This window comes from Sarcophilus harrisii, chromosome 4, assembly GCF_902635505.1.
Source record: "Sarcophilus harrisii chromosome 4, mSarHar1.11, whole genome shotgun sequence".
Classification (NCBI taxonomy): Eukaryota; Metazoa; Chordata; class Mammalia; order Dasyuromorphia; family Dasyuridae; genus Sarcophilus; species Sarcophilus harrisii.
Window position 1 is genome coordinate 319,974,599 of NC_045429.1, and position 10,864 is coordinate 319,985,462.

Here is a 10,864-nt window from a genome sequence, read left to right on the forward strand (position 1 = left end):
TGAATCCTCCCACTCAATCTATCAATTAACAGATTTTTAATTAAGCTCCAGCACTCTGCCTAGTATTTTGTTAGGGAACCAAAATAAATCGCCCTCACCCTTAGTGAATTTACATTGGGGGAGGAGGAGGAAGAAAAATGTACATATATGATCTACAAGTAATATCCAGAATAAATACAAAATAAATGCCAGATAATTAGGGAGGAAGAGCTGAAGCAGGTGGTGGTGGAGGAGGAATCGGGAAAGGTTTATTATAGGAGGTGGGGCTTGAGTTGAGTGATTCTAAGGCATTCTCAGCCAGTGAAGCATGCAGTACAAAACAAAGGCAGAATCCGCAGATTGAGTATGGAGTGTAAAAAATAGCAAGAATGTCATTTAAACTAAATTTTAGTGTACTTGAAAGGGTCAGTGTGTTAAATCCTAGTCTTTCTCTGTTATGGACCCTTTGGGGGACGTGGTATTTATTTGGATATTACTACTCCTTTTGTGTAATCTTAAAAAAGAACCCTGCTTCCTTCCAAGAAACCTGCCTTGATTTTCATACTCCCATCCCAAAGCACCACATCAGAAAACATTCCATTCATCAGGAGCAGATGTATATGGGGTCCTGAGAGCTTGGCTTGGGTCATTTAGAAGGAAAATATTCAATTTGCCCTCTCAAAGTCTCAGTGCCTACTGTTGTGGTGGGAAATGGGCTTCCCAATGACTTACACATAGGGGTCTTAATATATGACTGTTGAATCAAAAATTTAATTGGATTACGGCAAGGGAAGAGAAATACTGATGCCCGAAGTCCTGGAAAATAACTTAGCCCCAGCATCTAAGTTGTTGGTAACACAGCATAGGTCCCTTGTTCACCTGTTTGCCTAGTAGGTGGAGATGCTGAGTGGCCTGTTTATGTTTGTATTTAGTGGAATTTGCCCCAGTGGGAGTGTAACTAATATGACATATAAAATACAGGTAACTACCACTCCTCTCTTCTCATACCTGGAGTTAGGAATTCCAGAACCCCGAGAGACTAGAAATAGGTAGCAAGAGTACCTTCCTTATCTACCCTTTCCTTCCACCCCAGAGGTAAACTGCTCAACCAGATTGTAGATACAGAATATTTGCACTGGAAAAGACCTTATCAAGCATTTACTCCAGTGTCCTCATTTTACAGAGGAGGAAACATGTTTTAGGGAAGTCATCCACCTTGCCCAAGTCCCATAGTTATTCAGTGGCAGTCAATAGTAGGACCCAGGTTCAGGGTACTTCCCACAACACCATATTTTGTGTGTCCTCCCCATTCTTTCTCAATTCAGGAAGTAAGAGTTCAAGACAGGTTGAGAGGAATGGTTATAATAAATAATTATCTCCCAAGTGCTGATTAGAAAGGCATGTGGGATAGGCCTAGGGAGAAGCCAAAAAAGCTCCTCCTGCCACAAGAATTTCTACTACTCTGTATCTGGCAAATTGTCCTCTAGGCTCTTTTTGATAATGATAAGAATTTTCTCGTTTCTAAAGCTGTCAAGTTTTTCATGAAATTAAGACTAAATTTGCCTTCCCCCCTCTAATTTATATCCCCTATATTTCACTCTGCTCTCCGAAATCTAGCAAAATCTCTTCCTCCTGCCTTCCCCTCTGTATCTCCACTGTCTGACTGCCAGACTCCCTCAATTAGGAAATAATGAAGAAATTAATAAGCACCTACAACTTGCAGGCACCTGCTGGTATATTCCCTCCCCTTTTTCTACTAGTTCTTTTGTTCTGCCTAATCCTATTCACCCAACTCTGCCCCATCTCCTAGGTAATGCTGTTGGGAGACTCAGGCGTTGGGAAAACCTGTTTCCTGATCCATTTCAAAGATGGGGCTTTCCTATCCAGGACCTTCATAGCCACTGTCGGCATAGACTTCCGGGTGAGGTAGCTGTGGGCTCCTCCAGACAGGTGGGGTCTTGGGACTACAGCTCATGGCCAGGGGGTCATTGTCCTTGGTTCTATCCCTGTCTCTTTCAGGTTTGCCCAAAAGATCCTTGTATTCCAATTCTTATACTCTCACTATTAACTGGACTTAAAGATAAAATCCCTCAGTTTTGAACCAAACAGGGAAATCTGGGAATAACGATTATAACATTTACCTGTTAGTGACTGTAAGGAGAAAACTGATTCTTCTCCTCTCCCTTTAGTTAGAATGCTACCTTCTCTGCTTTATCTTTCTCGTTGGCTTCTGGGTAGAATGCTTCACAGTTTCAACTAGTCAATTTTTTTTTTTTTTTAAACTAATCAACTCTATTTAGTTTACAGTATATAAATCTTTGTACTAGGCATTAGGATAAAGAACAGACAAAGTCTCTAACTACATAGAATTTATAATCTAATAGGACTGGATATGAAAAAGATAATGAATGCTACATGATCCATAATTTCTCTGCGTTCTACTTCTGTGGAAAGGTTCCAAGGGAACTCCTAAGACTTCCTCTCTTGGTTCAACAATCTTACCATCAATCTCAGAAGTGACTTATCAGGATTAGGAGAAATCAACATTTGTATTTGCCCCAGCCCAAGAATATGAGATGATTGTACTGTTGAACTCAGGCCTCAAACTACTCTGTTATGTAAGCATAAAGCACTGAGAGTCTAATTAGGAGGAAGGAATTATTGAAGATCTTCAGTCATGGAAAATGAGGGTGAGTGATAGCTGGAGCAGGGTAACAGCTCCACTGCAATGACTTTGTCCCCTCCTCCTTAATTAAATACCTAGCTCAGGTGTTCAGGTAACTGGCTCAGCCACTGAGTGGTAGTTTCATATCAAAGTCCACAGGCTGAACCTTTGGGACTATGTCTCTAGAACAGGGGTGGGGAACCCTTTTGTTCTGCCAAGGGTCAATTGGACATTTATATTATCATTCGAGAGACTTACAAAATTATTAAATGAAGGAACTCAAGCTGTGGGAGGTTGTTTTCGTCTGTGGTTACTTTGGCAGGGCTGGGCCAAATTATTTCACAGGCCTTATAGGGTTCAAGGAACAGGCCTTCTTCCCTCCTGCTCTAGAAGAAAGTTATGGTGCTATCAATAAACATTTACTAAACTACTCCTATATGCAAGGCAATGTGACAAAACTGAATATTTTCTGGAGTGGCAGAAACAGAGTAGAGAAAGGATAAAGGGACTCCTGGCTCTCATCAAATATAAGGGCTCAGTCTTTCAACTACAATATGCCTTAGTCTTACTCTACTATCCCAGTCCCAAAGCAGAGCAAAGACCAGGGAAGGGAAGATTAGAAATAGGAAATATATATATAACATGGTTGGCATAGGGATAGCTGAAAATCAGTCCTAACCTTTCTACTCCTGGACCCCCTCCTACCTCAGTGGGTGGGTGGGTTTGGCCAGAAGGGATACTAAATTTTTCTAAATCTCCAACCTCCCTGAAGAGGTTCAGAGTATGAGATCTAAGGATGGTATGCTAAAAGATGAGGAACTTGAGTACCCCAAACCTCCCCAGTTTCCCTCCACCTTTATTATTTACTTCTTTTCTAGAATAAGGTGGTGACTGTGGATGGCACAAAAGTGAAACTACAGGTAAGAAGAGGGACAGGAATGGGGGATGGGGAGAACAGGGGGAATTTTTATCAGGCTGCCTATGCTGATAGAACTTAGCCACAGGAGGCCTGTCAAGGGTTGTGGTTATGTTCTGTTTGGGGTAACTTCCTGTGGGGCCCTAGAGAGGGAGGAAGTTGCCCTTGTCTATAGAAATAACAGTTTTCAAGCTCCCTGGCCTCTATTATAGATTTTTTTCAACGAAAGGCTTTTGAATAAATATTTTAGAAGCTTCCATGTGCAGTCACCTTTTCACTTTAGAAGTGACTCTACCCCGCGTACTATTTGAGGTTAAAGTGAGATGATCTCTGAAGAAGGAGCCTGGAAAATTTTAGGTCAGCTCACGAGGCAGTCGGTGTCCCAAGGACTCTGGACCAGTATTTTTCTCCTTCTTACTAAGGACAGAGTCCCTCCCAAGCCACCAGACCCATGCCCTACTTTAGGAAACTCCATTTTGCACATTGCACAATGCAAGGGGGTCTCAAGTCACCCTTTGCTTTATCTCACCTACTTCAAAGGATTTTATTTTCTCTAGAGCCCCACTATAAGTTAGGAAACTCCATATTACACATTGCACAATGCAAAGGGTTCTCAAGTCACCTTTCCTTTATCTCATTTACTTCAAAGGCTTTTATTTTCTCTAGAGAGGCTGATTCTCTTCTCCTTGCTTCTTACTGATTTTCTGTTTCCTCTTAGATTTGGGACACAGCAGGGCAAGAACGCTTCCGAAGTGTCACCCATGCCTATTACCGGGACGCCCAAGGTAAGCCTTTTAACTCTCTCCCCAGAGGCTCTGTACTCGTTACCCTTCCCCTACATCATCTTTATCCTCCCTCCATCAATAGCAGAGCCCTCAAATTCCCACTGTGCTTTTTCTCCCCTTCCAGCCCTGCTCCTTCTCTATGATATCACCAACAGATCTTCCTTTGAAAATATCCGGGTAGGTCCCTCTCTTTCTGTAACTCTCCCCACCATGAACTCTGGGGGCAAAATCACGTTCTAAAAGCACCCGAGCTGATGAGTCAGAACATATAGCCACTCTTCTGTGTTTTATTAGCAAATAAACTGAAGTCTGTAAGAAGCCTTCAGGCTCTGCTGGGCCCTATAAACCATCTGTATGCCTCTGAACGTAGGTGATTCACATATACATTTCATAAAAAAGAGAAACCACTTCAGCTGAATTGCTTACGAATGAGGGATCCAACCTACTGGACTCTCGATACCAGACATGCCAATAACTTTACAGGTTGAGCCTGGAATTGTGGATATAATCTGGGTGGGTGAGAAGTAAACCGAAAGTAGGAAGAGAAGGAAGGAACAAACTGAAAATGCTGCTGCCTATTTATAATGTGCAGGGCAGCAAGCACTATATTAAGTATTGTGAGAATTTCAAAGGAGTGACATAAGACACAGTCCCTTAAAGAACTTACAATGCAATCAGGAGATACACAAACTTTTCAGGGTCAGAAGGATTTACAGAAAAGAGAGCAGGCTATGGTTTGGGCGGTCAGGGAAGGAAGGCCTCACAGACAAAGGCATTAAAATCAGAATTCCAACACAGAAAACTAGGAGTGTATGAGGTTCCACTTCAAGGCTCCATTTCTATTATTCTGGAGCACTTGAGATATCTTGCATGTACATACATGCAAGGTATATTTATTTATAAGATATAAATATACTTATAATATATAATTATAAATATATACTTATTTATTTACACATATATACACTTATAAAGGTATGCATATGTATATGTATATAGATTCAAACTCATATAAATATAGATATACAGAAAACATTCCATGTCACCTTTTTGGGGATAGGTGCTTTTTTCGTTTTATCTTTGAATCACCAGTGCTTGGCACAATGCCTGGCACAGGGTAAGCTTATTATATATTATGACATTATATGATTATATAATAACAAAAGCTTATTAAGTTATTTATGGGATGGATTGATCAATGCGTTTGGCTAAGGGAAAAGTAAGAAAGTTGAGATACAAAAAAACTTGTTTTCTGTTAGCAAAACTTATGTACTATTTTATTCTTATCTTTCTATCTCTGTAGAGTAGATACTTAGTAAATGATTACTAATTTGAATTGACAGTAATTAATAAAATGAGTCAATATAGAGGAAATAATTGTTGGGAGATGAAGGGGTAATTGGGAAAGGGTAGAGCATTAATTGAAGTAAATGGAGAGTTTCTCAGTTTAAAAGTCATATTACCGAATCAGGCCCTTTACTCTACTTAACTCGCTTTCTCTTATAGGCCTGGCTAACTGAGATACATGAGTATGCCCAGAGGGATGTGGTGATTATGTTGCTGGGCAATAAGGTATGTATTGCTTCTGGACCAATTACCCCACTAAGGCAACTCTCACCCCTTCTTCAGTGTAACAAACTACTTTTTCCTCTATTAAAAAAAAAAACCCTTTTATTCAAATCTTCATATTTTATATTACCTATATCATATCTCTATCTTCTTTCTCCCTGAGTTAAAACAAAGAATAAAATAAGAATTTTATAAAATTTAATAATAGTAGCTAATATCTCAAACAAAAAGTATGTCATAATATAGCAGTTTTCTGCAGAGAAGAAGAATGAAGGTTTTTCTTCAAAAGACTCCATATGGCATAGTGGATAAAGTGCTGACCACTGAGTTAGGGAAAACTGAGTTTAAATCCTACCTCAGACATTAAATGATCACGGGGCAAGTCATTAATTTTTCTCAGCTTCAATTCCCTTATCTCTAAAATGTTGGGTGGGAGTTGGGGAGGAAGCTTGGCTATTACTTTAACAGCATTCACTTTTATTTTTCATTTATTAAAATGTCAATAAGTTTATTTTTCCCAGTATATTTTTACTTCATCAAATATTTCTCAATTACACGTAAAAATGATTAACATACATTTTTAAAATGTTGAGTTCCAAATTCTCTGCTCTCTCTATTTCCTCCTCTATTATAAAAAGTATCTGGGAAAGCTTGGAAGGCTTATGGAAGGGGTATATGGAAGAGAGGAAAGGAGGAAATCTCTGGCTCCTCTTTTCCATATACATTTCTTCCCCTCAAGGTTAAAATATTTCTGACTAGGAGATTTCAGAGAGGATATGAGCGTCTTCTGTCCATCATCTCATCCAGAGAAGACTGAACTGCCTGAGTGGTTGTTTGAGGAAATGGAATCTTCCTTATGTTCATGTCCTTTCCATAGTGGAGTTAGCTTTGAGGACTGAAGCTGAGGACAGTTGACTGATCCCCTTTTGGAAGGGACTCCCACATCCTTGGCTATAATGAGACCTGAATGCATTAGCCAGAGCCTGGCTCGATACCTCTGGGATCTGGGATCTTCAGTTACCAAGCCCAAGTAAAACTAATGTGTCTACCATAGTCTTCCCAGATGGAGGGCTCTAATCCCATCTCCTTGACATTGTTATTCCACTGTTCCTGTGTCCCCAAGACAACCAGCAGAGGGCAGGCAGGGACCATGCTCTGGGAAGGATGAGGAAGGTAGACAGAAGGTCTCCATCCCTCTCCAGACTGATGGATTTGGATTTTGCAGGCAGATGTGAGCAGAGAAAGGGTAGTCCGGTCAGAAGATGGAGAGACATTGGCCAGAGTAAGTGACTGCCCATGGGGGAGGGTTGAGGAAGGGACTGATCAGGAGGAACAGTAGATACTGAGGATATTTTCTACTTGACAGGAATATGGTGTGCCTTTCATGGAAACCAGTGCTAAGACGGGAATGAATGTGGAGTTAGCCTTTTTGGCTATTGCCAGGTCAGTCCATGGGACAAGGATGGGTTCTTCCTCGGGAATCAGGGTGGGAGACCCATCCCTTCTAAGCATGGGGGAATGAGGGAGACTCTTTTGTACCTGTGATACAAACCCTGGTCTCTTTCAGGGAACTGAAACACCGAGCGGGACAACAACCGGGAAATGAGCCCAGCTTCCAGATTCATGACTATGTGGAATCCCAGAAGAAACAGCCTAGTTGCTGCCCATTTGTGTGAGAAAAAAGGGGCAGAGGAAGTGTGGGGAAAGCCAGTGGGCTGAGCATATTCCCCATCTCTAAAATGAACTTTTAAACATCTCAATTACTCCAATAGGGACATGAGTCCCCCAGTTGAAAACAAGAGGCAGAAGCATAAGGAATGCCAAAGAAATATGTTGCACAAAAACACCATCCCATCACTGCTTTCTGCCAGAAGGGACTTATATTCTTGCATCAGACTTTTCCTTGCCGCTCATTTCCCAGTGGTTATAGTTTCTGGGTCTCTGGACATTTGAGGACCAAAGATAGCTTTAAGTTAAATTTTGTTCTAGTTCCATAATAATGAAAACTTTGGAAAATGAAAAACCTGATTCCTTCAGAGAAACAGACAGAGGCCAGAAGCTAATAACCTCCCTATTACTTTTAATTCAGGGCCCTTCCATCCAAACTTCTCTGGTAAAGCCCCTCAATCAACCTGTGACTAGAGGGACTCTGACTTTGTTCCAATTCATCAACAGATCCCAGAAAAGGGCAATTAGTGGCCACTATGTCTCTCATTAGTTTTTAGCCCACGAGAGACAGACATCCTTTGTATTTTCGCATTCTTTGACTTTCCAGAGGCTTATGGACTACAAGAATCACTAAATCACTGTGGTCTGACCTGAAGTATAATTCCCAAGTCAAATGAGTGAAAATTTCAAGAGAGTATAGATGTAAAGGTATGAATTGAGTTTCAGAGCGAGAGAGAGAGAGAGAGAGAGAGAGAGAGAGAGAGAGAGAGTGAGTGAGTGTTTAGGAAAAGAAAGAAGTCACACAAATTCAGCTGGCTTTGTCTACCTTCTTTCCTTAGATCAAAGCTTCTTAAACTATAGTTTTGACTCCATATGGGATAACATAACTGAATGTTGGGGTTGCAAAACTATTCTTTATTATCAGTAAATGTTTGATTTCTATATCTATTTTGAATACCTATATACGCTTGGTGGCATAAACATTTTTCAGCCAAAAAGAGGTTGTAAGTAGAAAAAGTTTAAGCCCTGTTTTAGATCCCCATTTGAGAATAAAACAATTCATTCCTGATGTCCTTATCCCCTTCTTAATCTTCCCCTGTCCTCCACTCACCTGAGGCACTTGAAAAAATCTAGGTGCTCTCATAACTTATTTTTGGACTTCCTTGCTGAAGAGCTTCAAGTTGCCAGACAGTATCCATGCTGGGAAGTTCCATCCTAGGAAAGGACTTCAGTATCATTGAGCAGCTGAGAGTCAAGCTAAAGATTTTCTCTTTTTGACCCCAGGCTTTTAATAAAAATAAATAAAAGTAGTTTTAGCATTTCTCTTGGATGAAGATGGGGAAGTGAGGAAGTTCCCTCTCCTCCCCTTTTTAAAAAAAATTTTTTTAGGGGGAGGAAACAATCAGGGTTAAGTGATTTGTCCAGACTCACACAGCTAGTATCTGAGATTGGATTTGAACTCAGGTTCTCCCGACTCTAGGGCTAGTGTTCTATCCATTGTGCCACCCAGCAGTCCTCCCTACTTTTCATTTCCTTTTTTCTTGAGGATTGGATCCTAGCTGCCTTTCACTAAGATTGTCAATTCCTTACCACATTCAGGTTATTCTGGGAGAAACTTCAGGGCTTTGACCCATGTCAATTAAGCAGAAGGAAGCAAACCCAGAGTGCTACCTCTTCCATTAACACCTGCCCCCATGCATCTTCCCTTTCACTGTTCTAAGTATAAGATACCATAAAGGTCAGTTGGAGTTTCCCTTCCTCTTTCTACTCATCCTGGTTCAGGATCAAGAAGTCCCACTGGGAATAAGGGTAGATCAACTGGGTATCAGGAGATAGATTTGTCTTGTTTGTTTTCTGAATAAATTACCTGTATAGAACCAGATCACATCTCACAAGGGTACCCAAGACATTGATTTTCCAAAGTTCTGTCTCATCTATCGAAAGATAGACTCTGTAGAGATAGGTATCACAAACCCTTATGTGATCTGCCAGTTTACTTTTTTCCAGTCAGTGCAAACTCCACGCCAACTCTGCTTTCTTGCCTTTGTCCCCATTCCAATCTTGGCTTAAGCATGTCACAATCAGGGAAAGATGGGCATTGAGTTTTGTGTGGCTACCTCAGTTGGGTTTTCAAATCAGAAACCAGAAACCTTGACCTAAAATTCATTGTAGTTTATTCCAGCTTGGTCTCCAAAAGATAGTTCCTAGGCTTCTTCCAGCTCTAGCAAAGAATCTCCTCTAGAGATTCACCAGTGTTTTCTAGGGACCTATGTCTTGCATGAAATAATGCTACTCAGTATTTTGGAGAGTGTACTAAGTCCCACAAATTCCTTGAAGAATGTTTGGAGAGAAGCAATGGGCTTTATCCCTTACTCCTGGGGATAATTTAGCTAACTTAGATATATTGCATGGGGAAAACTAGGGGCAGGGGCCAGGGCCAGGGCCAGGCTTTCCCCTTTCCCCCCATGATTCCAAGAGGCTCCAGCATGGTGCTGACAACGAGGCTAAGGGAATGATAATTCACTCAAATAAGACATTCTTCAGAAAGTCCTAGCAATTTGGTGTCAGAATTAAAGATTGCCCAAGAGAGCGCTGGGTAATGGACCTGTAGGAGAAAGTGTGTTTTTTTTTGCCCTGGTTCATTTTTTCCTGTGGAATTTGCTTTGGGAATTTTGTCTAACCTGGCTGCGTTTGGCTCCACTTTTCGAATTCACAATTCCTCAGACTATCACTTTGATCCTTAACAGGCCCCATCAGACCACATCACCACCTCCTCCCCTCTTCTCCTTGCCAGAGGAGAGAGATTCCATCCCCAGCCTGCCACTTTTCATTTTCCCGGCTTCTCTTTTCTGGGAGAAGTACTTCGAGGAGGGGGCGAGGGGGGCGGGAGGAGGGACGGGGGGACGGGGGTATACCTCCCCACCAAGCAGAACAGGAAAACTTAGTTCTGTATCTTTGTGTTTAGTATTAAACAGTTCAACTATGGGGTCCTGGGTCTATTCAGGCTCCAAATAGATACAATAACTTGAAGGATATTGTTACATAAACATCTCTAGGGAGGAAGAGGTGGGTGGCTGGCCTAACTAGGCCTAGTAGCCTTAGTCCTACTTAGTCCTAGTTTTCTGAGACTTCTCGGTCCTAGAAGGGAAAGCGCTTTCTTCGCAGAGCCTGCCTCCCGAGTCACAGTACTAATTTCACAATCTGACACAAACTCAACTGAGCACAAACCAGAGCGCTTTTTCTTGGGGCATTCAGGGTTCTGGGTTCCCGCCCTGAAGGTCG

At 41.4% G+C, this 10,864-nt stretch overlaps 1 protein-coding gene across 3 annotated transcripts in view; it reads left to right on the top strand.

Annotated features, from left to right (window-relative positions):
• The window catches only part of RAB37 (RAB37, member RAS oncogene family), a 79,814-nt gene extending 71,288 nt beyond the window's left edge, over positions 1-8,526 (top strand). For 2 of the 3 annotated variants that reach the window (XM_031965753.1, XM_003768537.4), the window contains 8 exons: positions 1,790-1,900; positions 3,523-3,564; positions 4,279-4,345; positions 4,470-4,522; positions 5,852-5,917; positions 7,140-7,196; positions 7,281-7,357; positions 7,482-8,526. In XM_031965753.1, the coding sequence (XP_031821613.1) occupies positions 1,790-1,900; positions 3,523-3,564; positions 4,279-4,345; positions 4,470-4,522; positions 5,852-5,917; positions 7,140-7,196; positions 7,281-7,357; positions 7,482-7,590 (582 nt within the window). In that variant the 3' untranslated portion in view covers positions 7,591-8,526. The remainder of the gene's footprint in view (positions 1-1,789; positions 1,901-3,522; positions 3,565-4,278; positions 4,346-4,469; positions 4,523-5,851; positions 5,918-7,139; positions 7,197-7,280; positions 7,358-7,481) is intronic. The other variant, XM_031965752.1, reaches the window with a different exon arrangement.
• The last annotated feature ends 2,338 nt before the right edge of the window (positions 8,527-10,864 follow it).